This window comes from Phoca vitulina, unplaced genomic scaffold (genome assembly GCF_004348235.1).
Source record: "Phoca vitulina isolate PV1807 unplaced genomic scaffold, GSC_HSeal_1.0 scaffold2, whole genome shotgun sequence".
NCBI lineage: Eukaryota > Metazoa > Chordata > Mammalia > Carnivora > Phocidae > Phoca > Phoca vitulina.
This window is the reverse complement of record NW_022589705.1, coordinates 70,331,504-70,343,878: the sequence shown is the minus strand read 5'-3', so window position 1 is coordinate 70,343,878 and position 12,375 is coordinate 70,331,504. Positions and strand designations below refer to the sequence as shown.

Genomic DNA, 12,375 nt, shown 5'->3' with positions numbered 1-12,375 from the left:
CACTTCCCACCCCCACAATAGACTGTGATGCCTCCTGGCTTTATACTCCTAACTCAGGGGCAAAGCCTCCTCTTAGGTAGAGCTGAGTCTGGAAAGAGTGCCCCACTCTAATCTAACCTGCTTGGTCTACACCTGCAGGAATAGATTCTGTGACAGACTGCATTTGGAGGTTCCGAACCACTTTGAGAAAGGTAACCAGGATAGGAGATTTAAAAACCTGTCAACCTGTATTTGACAGGTTTAGCCTGGAAAGTAGAGAAGACTGGAAGCACAGGAAAGATAGCCAAATATTCACTAAGCACATACCATCTGCTAGCTCCCGGGTGTTGAACATGACACAGTAGGTTTCCTGCATTATGGAGGTTAGAGTCTAGTAGAGAAGATAGACAATAAACAAAACACTACAAATGAAGTGCTACTAAAGAAGCTATGGCGGTGATGGGACCTCAAAAAAGTCCAGGAAAAGCTTCCTTGAGGAAGCGATGTTTGAACTGCAACCTGAAGAACCAGTAGGAATTAGCCAGAGAGGATAATCCTATTATGTGCAAAGGCTTTGTGGTGTGTTCATGACATTGACAAGTCTGGTATAGCTAGTGCTGAGAGTCAAAATGGGAAAGGGAAAGGAGAGAAGGCTGGGTAGGTAAACAGCAACCAGGTAGTTTAGTGCCATGTAACCAGCTTCTAGATTTTGGATTTTGTCTGAAAGGCCATGAAGAACCTTCTGAAGCCATGAAAGTAGGCACTGCAGGAGTCATAAATTAGAGTATGTATGCCAGAGTCCTAATACGGTCTGATGTGGAAGACTACTGGGTGGAAGTGACTGACTGCTGGCTGGTTGGCTGGATAGATGGATAGAGGACTCTGTCTAAAGGTGGGCTGAGATGGCTTGCATAGTGATAATTCTTCACTGGAGGTTTTCAGGTATCTAAGAAGGGAGTCAAACTATAAATGGGCTTTTTGGACTAGATTCTTTTAAGGCACCATACACAATTGAGATTGACCATACCTTGTATTTGGTCATGGATGTCACTACAAATAATAGTTGCACTTATCTATATGGGTAGCTTGTTCTTTTATACAAATTATCAAATTCTCGTTACAGGCCTACAAGGTAGGAATTACTCCCACTTCACTAATGAAGATATTAGAGCTCAGGTTAAGTAAATTAGCTCAAGGTAACAAAGTTAGTGAGTAGGAAAGTCAAAAATTTTAACCCAGATCCGTTGTACTCCCAAAGGCCTATGCTCTTAACAGCTACTCTGTAAAGATTCTATCCGAACAAGTACACAAATAGGGTAATAGGCACTTGATGAGTGAACAGTTTAGGCCATAAAGGTATTTAGAATTCTTCCAGGGGACTTTGCATTCACCTAATATTTTATTTAATGCCCGCTATGTGCCAAGCCCTAGGGATACAGTAGCCAATTAAAGGGACATGGTCCCTGTCTTCCTTAAGTTTACAACAGTCAGGGAAGACATGTTAAACCAAAAATTGCACAAATAACTATAACTGGGTTAAGTGCTTTGAAAGTAAAGTGTAAGGTGCCATGTAACAGGGAGATCTAATCTAGTATTGAGAGTCTCAAGTAATGATGTAGTTGTCACAGCCCCATCTTTCTCCAAAAAGTTTCTGGTTACCATTCTTTAATGATAACCTGTAATAGCCAAATCCAGAGTCTTATCTGAGTCACTTTTATTCCTTGCTAGAAAGGATTCTGACTACCGTCACTCACTAGCAGACTGTGGGTCTAACAGCAATAGCAGTCACTCATATATCAGTAGGTCATTTCACCCTGACATAAGTACTGCATTTCCAACAGCACTCTAGACTCCTTTTCCTGGATGTGTCTCTGACACCCCAAGCAACTTGTCATACCACTTCCTACAAGAACAAAACAACCATTCCTCCTATTCCAAGCCTCCCTGTTACTGTTCTTTCAACCAGAATGAACAAATTGGAATAGCATCAGACAGTATTTTTCTAAAAATTGTCATAACCTTTTCTCCTCTTCCTTTTTGCCTCTCCCCTCCTATTGGTGCAAACCCTCTTTTGGATTCTTGCTGTCTTCACAATTGATCTCAGTTTAGAATATACACGTTGAGTGAACTCTTACAAGTTTTTTGAGTACAGACCGTAGATACTGTATTTTCATACCTCCTTGCTGAATGTATATAGGTACTAGTCAGTAAATAATTGACTTGATAACATGCCGTATAAGTTATTATACAGCACACTACAGTTCACAAAGTGTTTAGAAAATTACACCATCTGTTTCTGATATAAACCTTGCAAAGGATGTGGAATCCCCATCTGTAACCAGATGAGCAAAATGAGGCTCAAATATGTTTAGTCTTCTCAAAGATCACAATTTCTAAACAATAGTGACATGTGAAAAAAGGGAATGCTACAAAATAATCCAGTAATAACCTCCCTACACATTTACCAAGTAAACTATTCATTCTTTAGGAAAGCTTTCTTTAAATTCTCTCCTCAAATCTCCACTTAACCTCAGTTTTCTCATCTGCCATGTGAAAATAATTGCTGTCCCTTCCATGTATCATTGGAAATGTTCTATATCTACACTCTCCAAGAAGGTAACCACTAGCCACATTGGCTACTTAAATGTAATTAAAATTAAATGTAAAATTCAATTCCTCAGCCACACTATTCACATTCCAAGTGACTAGTGGCTACCATATTGGACAGAGCAGATAGAGAATATTTCCATCATTGCAGAAAGTTCTATTGGACAGTGCTGTGCTACAGCTAGAACTTGCCAAAGATCAAGGAAAGCAATATGACTGAACTGAAAATCCAGGCCATGTCTGGTTGGTTTTGAGTGAGAAAGTTCACTGGGTGAGTGGGAAGCAAGCTGACCTTTAGAACAGTGACATCACAATGCACAGTTCACAGTGGCTCTAGAACACCTGGGCTCCAGGCCACTATCCCTAACTCGTATCTAGGTTCCTGAAGCTTCTATACATGTAGTTCCTGGAGCTGCTGTCTTATTAAAATGTCAACATCTTTTCCCTCATCTTCATCTGTCTGGGACAACATCATAGATTATCTTTCTCTGAGCTCGATATGGAATTGGCTACAAGCAAGTCTTCTGGGAGAGACTAGTCCACCTCAGCAAACAAATTTGGGTCTACTAGATAATTTTGCTCCAACTGTGCAAGTTATCCTGAGGATTTCCTTTTTGCTTTTGTTGGGAATAGGAGTATATGCCTTATGGAAACGAAGTGTTCAGTCAATTCAGGTTATACTCTTTTGTTACAGAGGAATTTAAATAGTTCTAAATTGAAATTTGGTTAGCTCTCTCCTGCATTGTGCTACCCAGTTTTAAAACCATGCAGATGAGCAAAGATGAACCCTAGTCTCTGAAATTGGTTGAAACTAGGTTAACCTTAAAAACTTTCACCAATTAGGTTTTGAGCATAAAATGCTCTTTCTCACAGTAGTCTTCGGCTTGTTCTAGAATAAAATAGATCAAACAAGTTCATAAACTGAGAAGGCAGCCTAACCCCAAATTTATATGATCACATACTCATCTTTGATTTTCTACTATGTGCCAGACACCATGAGGGGTACCTTTTAAAAGAATAGGCATTACAAATATAATTGGGATCTTGGGTTTGGCCTTTCTGTTCTTACTGTGACGTTGTTCTGTAACCAATGGCAAGGCATGTATATTCATTTAGGCATCACAATATTTTCATTATTTCTTTGTTTTAACAATATCAGGCTCAGTAAATATACAGGGGTTCTTTTTGGGAATAGGAGTATGATTGGTTGGGATTGTAAGAAACATTTAGGATTTTACATACTTCTAATCACCAATAATAACTTAATAGTTTAATCACCAGCAATAATAGCTATATTTACAATATAGTCAAAATGCTTTTAGAATCCCAACAATTCCATGAAATGGATAGAGGTTATTTTCATATGACAAACAAGGAAACAGGTGCATTGAGGTTCAGTGGAAATCTAAGGGGGTAGGATTTTAAAAGGACTTTCTTAAAGTTTACTTGGTAAATGCTGAGAGAAGTTATTACTGGATCATTTTGTAGCATTCACTTTTCATATATCACTACTGTCAAGGAATCATGGTCACACGTATTCTCTTAACCTTTCAAAACCCTGCATGGATCATTTTGTAGCATTCACTTTTCATATATCACTATTGTCAAGGAATTATGGTCACATGCATTCTCTTAACCTTTCAAAACCCTGCATGGTAGGCAAGGCAGAGAGTATCATATCCATCTTGTGGGTGAGGGAACTTTGTTATCATTGAACCAAGTTGACATAGATTGTAAAAACTGGCAAATCTGAGATTTGAACCTAATTTTTAGGATTCCAAATTCAAATCTTCTCCAAAATCTCATTTACTATAATCCAACTAACCTAAATCCCCAACAGGGATATGTGGGTATACACACATTTCAATTAGCTAATAGAAGAATATAAGGTAAAAACAAAACAAAACAGAACTATTACTGTAATTCTCGGTTCTGCTCTTGTTTGGTTAATGTTCAGCTCAATTAAATGAATTTGCAGCCCTCCAGACACCTCAGCCAAGAAAGAGGTAGTATAACAAGTGATTAATAGCATGGGCTCTGGAGTTGGACTGCTGGGGTACAAACCTTGGTCCCATCACTTGCTGTGTGAACTGAGAGCAGCCAGCCTCCAAAACCCCACTTTCCTTATCTGTAAGATGGGTTTGTCAACAGTCCCTCCCTTAGGGTGGTCATGAGGGTTAAAGGAGATACTGTGTGTAGAAAGTTCAGCACACAATGAATGCTCAATAAACAGTGCCAGTTATCATAATAAGGAAAAAAGATGATTGGTTTTTAATTTTTCTCCTGACAGGAATCTGTCCTAGGTCGTTTTAAAAAAATGTTTTTCCCCATGACCAGGAAATATAGTTTTTCAGACCACAGTGTCCTGAGGGAACTTACATGGAAGTCAGAGTTCCTGGATTTCAGTCCTGGTTCTGTCATTTCCAAATATATGAGCTTGGACAATGTTAGGGTCCAAACGGGAAGGTATTTAAATGGTTACCCAGTTCTGGGCTTTTTCTACATAAATAGGTCATTCGTAGGCAAAACAACCTCCTAGCACAGAGCCCTGCATGTGGCAAATTTTTAGCAAATGGTATCTGTTATTATCATCTTTATTAATTAAATGCAAATAACAATCCCTGACCTGCCTGTCACTCTATTTTGTGATAAAGATCAAAAGACAAAATAGATATGAAGATGTTTTGCTAAACAGAAGGCTTGGCATAGGAATGAGGGATTATTGTTACTACTAGGTTTTTGCTTTGAATCTGAGGCATTCCCATGAATAAACAAGTAACGTTCAACTTCTGTTGTTTTATTTTAGAAAATATTGTTGTTTGTAATCACCCTCTACAAACTTTACAAGAAGGGCTCAGATTTTTTTCAGGCTTTGCTGGTCAGCCCAGAAGGGAATCATCTCCCAATTCAAGACAATAATCTCTTTCTGTCCTTGGGTCTGCAAGAGAGAATTTTGAAAAAACTTCAGGCAGTGGAAAACAAAGTGAAGGACCTGGAGGGGATGATCATTTCCCACAAACCTGCCACGAAGAGGGATTGCTCCTCAGAGCCTTACTGCAGCTGCTCTGACTGCCAGAGCCCCTTGCCCACATCAGGGTTCACGTCCACGTCTGAAATGTGACAGACTCCAATCTTTTCCAGAAAAGCACTGTCTTTCCCTCGTGTGTGTGGTGGTGTATCAATAAAGATAGAGAACTATATTGAAATGACCCTGCAAGGACTGGCTCTCTATTAGTAGGGCCCGGCTTCTACTTATGTGTGTGGTGGGATAATGTGGGGTGAACTAGTAGTCAAAAATGTCTCGGAGATGATGATGCCACTGGGTAGGCTGGAGGCCATAAACAGCCATATAGAAAAGGAGAGCCAAACTGGAATCCATGGGAAAAGAAGGGAAAGTGGGTCAGGTATATGGCCTTGAGCTCCCTGCTGAAGAGGTTGGATTAGATAGAATAAAAACAGCAAAAAAGTGCTGCTGAGGGGCAGTGCTGTGTACTGTCCTATAGAGGTAGGCTGGCTCTTGTGCTGGCCTTCAGCCTAAAGGTCTGTCTGCATTAATTACCCAGAGATGGACAAGGATGGGGTGGACATAAAGGACTCTTTACTTTTATCCAACTTTTATTGATACTTACTCTGGGCTAAGCATTATGATAATCCTTAGGAATCTGTCCTTTGTGTTTCAGGAGCACCTGGTTTGGCTGGTTGGGCAGCTAATTTCAGAACAAGGAGTTATATATAACAGTGGAATCACATCATCTTGAACTCAGCTGAATTCTCCTTTGTGAATCCCAGCTTGGCAGGGAGGGAAGGAGGCACCTACCCGTCATTTCACTTGATGAGTGTGTACTCGGACGGGGGTGGGGGGGTGGCAGCAGATCATCCCCTCAGTGGGTGGTTCTCAGATTCCACAAGCCTTATAGTGTGTGCATTTTTGCCACAGTAAATGTGATTATACAGCCATTGAAATACTTTGTAAGTATCTGACACCCAAATGAAATACTTCATTTGTGCAAAGAAAGACACAGTGATTTATTGCCATGCTGAAGAAAAACCTGGCTGTACTATTCAACAGGAGACAATATAACAATCTCCTTAGTGGCATCTTCCTAAGGGATTATGAGGGTAATTTTGATCATAATTTTTGTCCAGTGCACGGCATTAAAACCTCTGTATAATATAGTGTACTCAGTGTAAAAACAGGTCAGTGAATACAGGGTAGGTCCAGGAAAGGCTTTGCTAAGGAAGTGACACTGAGTAGTCCCATAAAGGGTTACATGGGCAGACAATGAAATGGAAGGTATTCATGCTTCACGAATTACCTTGGAGCCATATAAAAAAGAGGGAGGCTTGGCTGGAGAACAGGAGAATTTCAGGGTGGCTGAAGCACTGGCTATTTCCTAAGCTTACAATGAAGAATTTTGGCTTCAGGGTAAGACACTAATCTCATCCTCAGATCAGATTTAATTCATGATGTGGTGAACAGAACAGATGGAAGTTACCAACAATGTGCATTATCTGACAGTGTAGGTGAGTAGTTTGTTAACTCTGCTGCTGAAGGTGTGCCATGCAATCTTTTAAAGTCAGTTTCTCAGGGCACCTGGCTGGTTCAGTTGGTAGCACATGTGATTCTTGATCTCGGGGTCATGAGTTCGAGCCCAACGTTGGGTGTAGAGATTACTTTTTAAAAATTTAATTAAAAGAAATTTGGAAAAATTGAAGTCAATGTCTCAATTTTTTGCACTGTCTACATCTCAGTGTCTTCCTGTACAGTTCCAGTCATCTTGTCTTAGTTACATCTCTGGGGTATTTCAAAGGGAAGTGTCAGAAGAAGGGCCTAGAAGAATAGACTGATGTCAGGTAATGAAGGCACTTAAAGGTCATACCATGTTGTTGGAAATGGATCATTGTAGGTTTTTAGACAGGGGAGTAACATAGATAAGGTAGTCTGTGTGGGAGATAGAATAGAATGAGCTAGATGTAGAAGATAAAACAGGCTGGCTGCTTCTTTGAGGATACACAGTATTGTAGAAACTGAGGGAGCCACCTTGTTTCTGGCTCTCAGCTCCCCAGAAAGGGTGTGTGATTCACACCACAATCACAAGAGATTGACACCAAATATTCATTCCCAGTGTGGGGAGTCGGTCATTCTTGAGACCAGAGCACTTACATCCAGGGCATCAGTTAAGGAAACTTGGATGTGTGGTAAGCAGAGAATCAAGGCAAAATGGAGAAAGGACTTGAGAGCTACTTTATCCTTCAGGTTAGATGGGGTAGATGAACTATCTTACACCAGCGTCCACCACTCTAGAGAGGAGAATCCTTATCCTCCAAATTCAGGCTGTCTCCTTTGGCGAAACGCTGACAATAACCTGTTTTGAGGCTCCCATTTCGGTCTTTACACACACCAGCCCCTCTATTTACAAACACTATCTGCAGTGAACAAATGATTCACTTTCCATACTTTATTTTCCCTCTGCTGATACCACCCTAGTCTAAGCCCCCATCATTTCTCACCTGGATTCTCAAAATGGCCTCCTAACTGGACTCCCTGCTTCCATCTGTGTCCCCGTTCAATTTATTCTCCACACAGTGGGCAAAGAGATGTTAGTTCTCTGCTCAAAACCTTCCAATGGCTTCTCATTTCACTCTGAGTAAAAGTCAAGTTCTTAACTAAAGGATTGTGCATGTTGACATGATCTGCCCTCCCCCTCCTTCTTACTCTCTTCTTTCCACACCCTCTTATTCCTCAAATATGCTAACCATTGTCTGGTCTTAGGGCCTTTGCACTTGCTATTCACTGTGGCACAGTTTCCCCAGATACCCATGTGGCTTCTTCTCTTACTTACTTTAGGTTTATGCTCAAATGTCAATCTGAGAGGTCTTCCTTGACTATTTTAAACTTCTTTTTTTTAAGATTTTATTTATTTATTTGAGAGAGCGAGCAAGAGAGCGAGAGAAGGGGGAAGGGCAGAGGGAGAGAGAATCCCAAGCAGACTCCTCACTGAGCCTGGAGCCCAACATGGGGCTCAATACCACGACCCCGAGCTGAAATAAAGAGTTGGACGTCCAACGGACTGAGACACCCCATCTAACCTGAAGGATAAAGTAGCTCTCAAGCCCTTTCTCCATTTTGCCCCTTCTTTGACTATTTCATATAAAGAAGGTGCCCTCATACCAACATGCTGTATCCCCCTTTCCCTGCCTTTTCTGACAGCACCTATCACCTCCTCCACTTTCACTGTTATGTATTTGGATATTACCCATCTTCCCCTCCATCTACCCTAGCCCACTAAGAATGTAAGCTTCAGGAGAGAAAGTTCACTGTCTAGTTCAGTGCTATATCCCAGGCACCCAGAATAATGCCTGGTACTTAGCAGATATTCAATATTCATTGAATGAATGAGTGAATTCCAGTCTTCACTTGAGAAACCTCTTACCAGCTTCCTGTTCCCTTATCTCTTCAGACACATGGTGACAGATCAACACTATGATGCGGTTCTCCCAAGTACGGAGAGCTAGTTAGCTAGTCTTTATAGGGCCAGATACATTGCTAAAAGCTTTACATGATTTTTCTCATTTGTTCCTCACAATAGGAGGTGGTAAGTACTATTATTCTCATTTTACTGATGAGAAACTGATGCACAGAGAGGTTAAGTAACTTGCTAATATGTGGTGCAACTGTGACTGGCACTCAACCAGCCTGATTCTAAATCTGTGCTCTTAGCCACAAAGTTTGGTTGGCAGGAGTTTCTGTGAGGCTTTTGGACAAACTGCAGCAGGATGGAGCTGGATGAACTCAGACAGATGAAGCAAGAAAACCGAAGAGAGCATGGCAATGACAGCCCAAAGGAGAGAGAATTTTGAAAAAATGTTTATCCCCTCATATCTTTAAGTTGATAACTAAAAGTTTTCATCATAGGGGCACCTGGGTGGCTCAGTCGGTTAAGCCTCCAACTCTTGATTTCAGCTCAGGTCATGACCTCAGGGTTGTGAGGTGGAGCCCTGCTGGCTGTGGAGCCTGCTTGGGATTCTCTCTCTCCCTCTCCCTCTTCTCCCCCCAACCCCTACTCATGCACACTCGTGTGTGTGTGTGTGCACTCTTTCTCTCTCTAAAAATAAAAAAAAAGTTTTCATCATAAATTTAAATAGCTACAATAAATATAAACTCTGGCAAACTGTAAATAATGACATTTGAAGATAAAGCTGTTAAATCCTTTTTATAGTGTATCCAACAGATTCTACGTAACAATGGCCATCATCATCCATTTAAAATTACACAAATGAGCTCTTTTTAAATTTTTTAAAATTAACATATAATGTATTATTTGTTTCAGGGGTACAGGTCTGTGATTCATCAGTCTTACACAATTCACAGTGCTCACCATAGCACATACCCTCCCCAATGTCCATCACCCAGCCACCCCATCCCTCCCACCCCCCTCCACTCCAGCAACCCTCAGTTTATTTCCTGAGATTAAGAGTCTCTTATGGTCTGTCTCCCTCTCTGGTTTCATCTTGTTTCATTTTTTCCTCCCTTCCCCTATGCTCCTCTGTCTTGTTTCTCAAATTCCTCATATCAGTGAGATCATATGATAATTGTCTTTGATTTATTTCACTTAGCATAATACCTTCTAGTTCCATCCACGTCATTGCAAATAGCAAGATTTCATTTTTTTGATGGCTGCATAATATTCTATTGTATATATATACCACATCTTCTTTATCCATTCATCTGTTGATGGACATCAACAGCTCTTTCCATAGTTTGACTATTGTGGACATTCTGCTATAAACTTTGGTGTGCGCGTGCGCCTTCGGATCACTACATTTGTATCTTTGGGGTAAATACCCAGTAGTGCAATTGCTGGGTCATAGGGTAGCTCTGTTTTCACACAAATGAGCTCTTTAACATTTGGTAATTCTATATTGTTCTTTTATCATCTCTACATTATATTTATGTTCTACTCCCCCATAAAATGTTATCCAAATAATTTTTATGTTTCAAAAACCTTTTATTGATCACTTAATCATGATAAAAGTATGTATTAAGGGAATTTAAAAAATTTTCTGTAATTGTATAGCTCTCTGTATTAGAATTCTGAGTTGAGTAATCATTACAAGTATCTTTAATATACAGCTGCTCAAAATGGCACGATTATAAATTTTGATAATAGATAAATATAAAAGGTAAAATTGTACTGGAAATGCATCTCTCAGTGAGATGGATGGGGCTTCCCCACCAATTAATGAATGTATCTAAATGACTATTTCTTACTGCTAGATTAACAGGGTTCAGTTTCAATTTTCTCTTTTCATAGATACAGTGCCAAGAAATACTACTCACATAAATAGATGGGAATGCTGGTAATTTTGTTATAGAAATGTCAGTGGGGCGCCTGGGTGGCTCAGTTAAGTGTCTGCCTTCAGCTCAGGTCATGATCCCAGGGTCCTGGGATGAGTCCCGCATCGGGCTCCCTGCTCAGCGGGAAGCCTGCTTCTCCTTCTCCCACTCCCCCTGCTTGTGTTCCCTTTCCCGCTGTGTCTCTCTGTCAAATAAATAAATAAAATCTTTAAAAAAATGTCAATCAATTCTTTGGTTTCCTTCTGAGTGATATGCCAAAAGTCAAATAGTGTTCCTTCCTCAGCTGACAGTTCAATTAGGTCTACTACTAATTCTGTTGAAGGCAAAAAACAAAAAACAAAACGGAAACAATCTGTCTAGCAAAAGAATTTATCCTGTCATTAGAGTCCTTCACTTTCTCAAGTGATTTTTAATTATACTGATTACTTTCTCTTAGAGGCATTTAGAAAGAGTTGGGAAGTTGGAGATGTTAATTTCAACACATCTTTAGCATTACAATATTAACTGTAATTTAAATATATTTTAGTTGCAGCTGCAGATTTAGCTCAATTTATTGTAAATAATAATTATGCAAATTAGCAACGCCAGTCTCTTTGACAAACCAATTAACCAAATTAGACTTTCCTTGGTGAGAAAAATTTTCCCTTTTCACGTCAAATAAATGTGTTAACAGGTGTTCCCCTGACCACATTTCACTTCTCAATTCCCAAGATAAACATGGCACCGGGCTTTGACTGAGTTTGTCCTTAGAGAAAGTAAGGCGCTTTCAGTTCAGCTGTTTTTAAACCTATGCTTTCCTTGCTTTGCTCCAGAACTCTCTCAGGCAAAATGCCACCTCCACCTTCACTTGGGGTGGCAGAGGCAAGGTCTTTAAACGAACATCTTATCACTACCGCCCACTCTCCAACAGGCCTGCACTCAGAACACCCCAATGCGGGCCAAAATACTGCACTTTTAATACCAAGTCTCGCTCCTAGCTATCCCTTTAGCCCTAAGGTATCCCGGGCGTGGACACGGGTCGAAGTCAGCCCCTCGGCCGTGCTTCCCAGCCACCTCTGGGCGGGGGCGGCGGCCCCGTCCGCGTCAGCCCCCGCTTAGTCCGGACTTCCACTGGGCTCGCCTTGGCCGGGAAAGCCAGCGCAAGCCCCCGACCGAAGGATGCGCCTGCCGCTCGGGAGAAAGCGAGAGCTTTCCTGACCCAGGTGGGAGGCCGGAAACCTCGGCGGGAACCGGGCGTGGAGGGGAGGGAGGGGGAAGAAAGCTGGTGTCACGCAGCTCCGCAGGATCACGCCGAGCTGCGGCCGGCTGAGGCCGGAACTCGGCGTAAGGACTTCGGCACGTCTCAGGCCGGAAGTGGGGAAGGCGCGATTGTCCTTTTCCGGCAGAAAGTAGGAGGCCCTGGGGGCGTCGCCATGGGGAAGAGTGTTGGT

The 12,375-nt window shown here is 41.3% G+C and overlaps 1 protein-coding gene across 1 annotated transcript; it reads left to right on the top strand.

Annotated features, from left to right (window-relative positions):
* Nucleotides 1-2,589: 2,589 nt before the first annotated feature.
* Nucleotides 2,590-5,707, top strand: TMCO2 (transmembrane and coiled-coil domains 2). Its single transcript, XM_032414841.1, has 2 exons — nt 2,590-3,260; nt 5,393-5,707. Exons 1-2 carry the CDS (start codon nt 3,015-3,017, stop codon nt 5,705-5,707), a joined length of 561 nt encoding a protein of 186 aa, XP_032270732.1. The 5' UTR covers nt 2,590-3,014.
* The last annotated feature ends 6,668 nt before the right edge of the window (nt 5,708-12,375 follow it).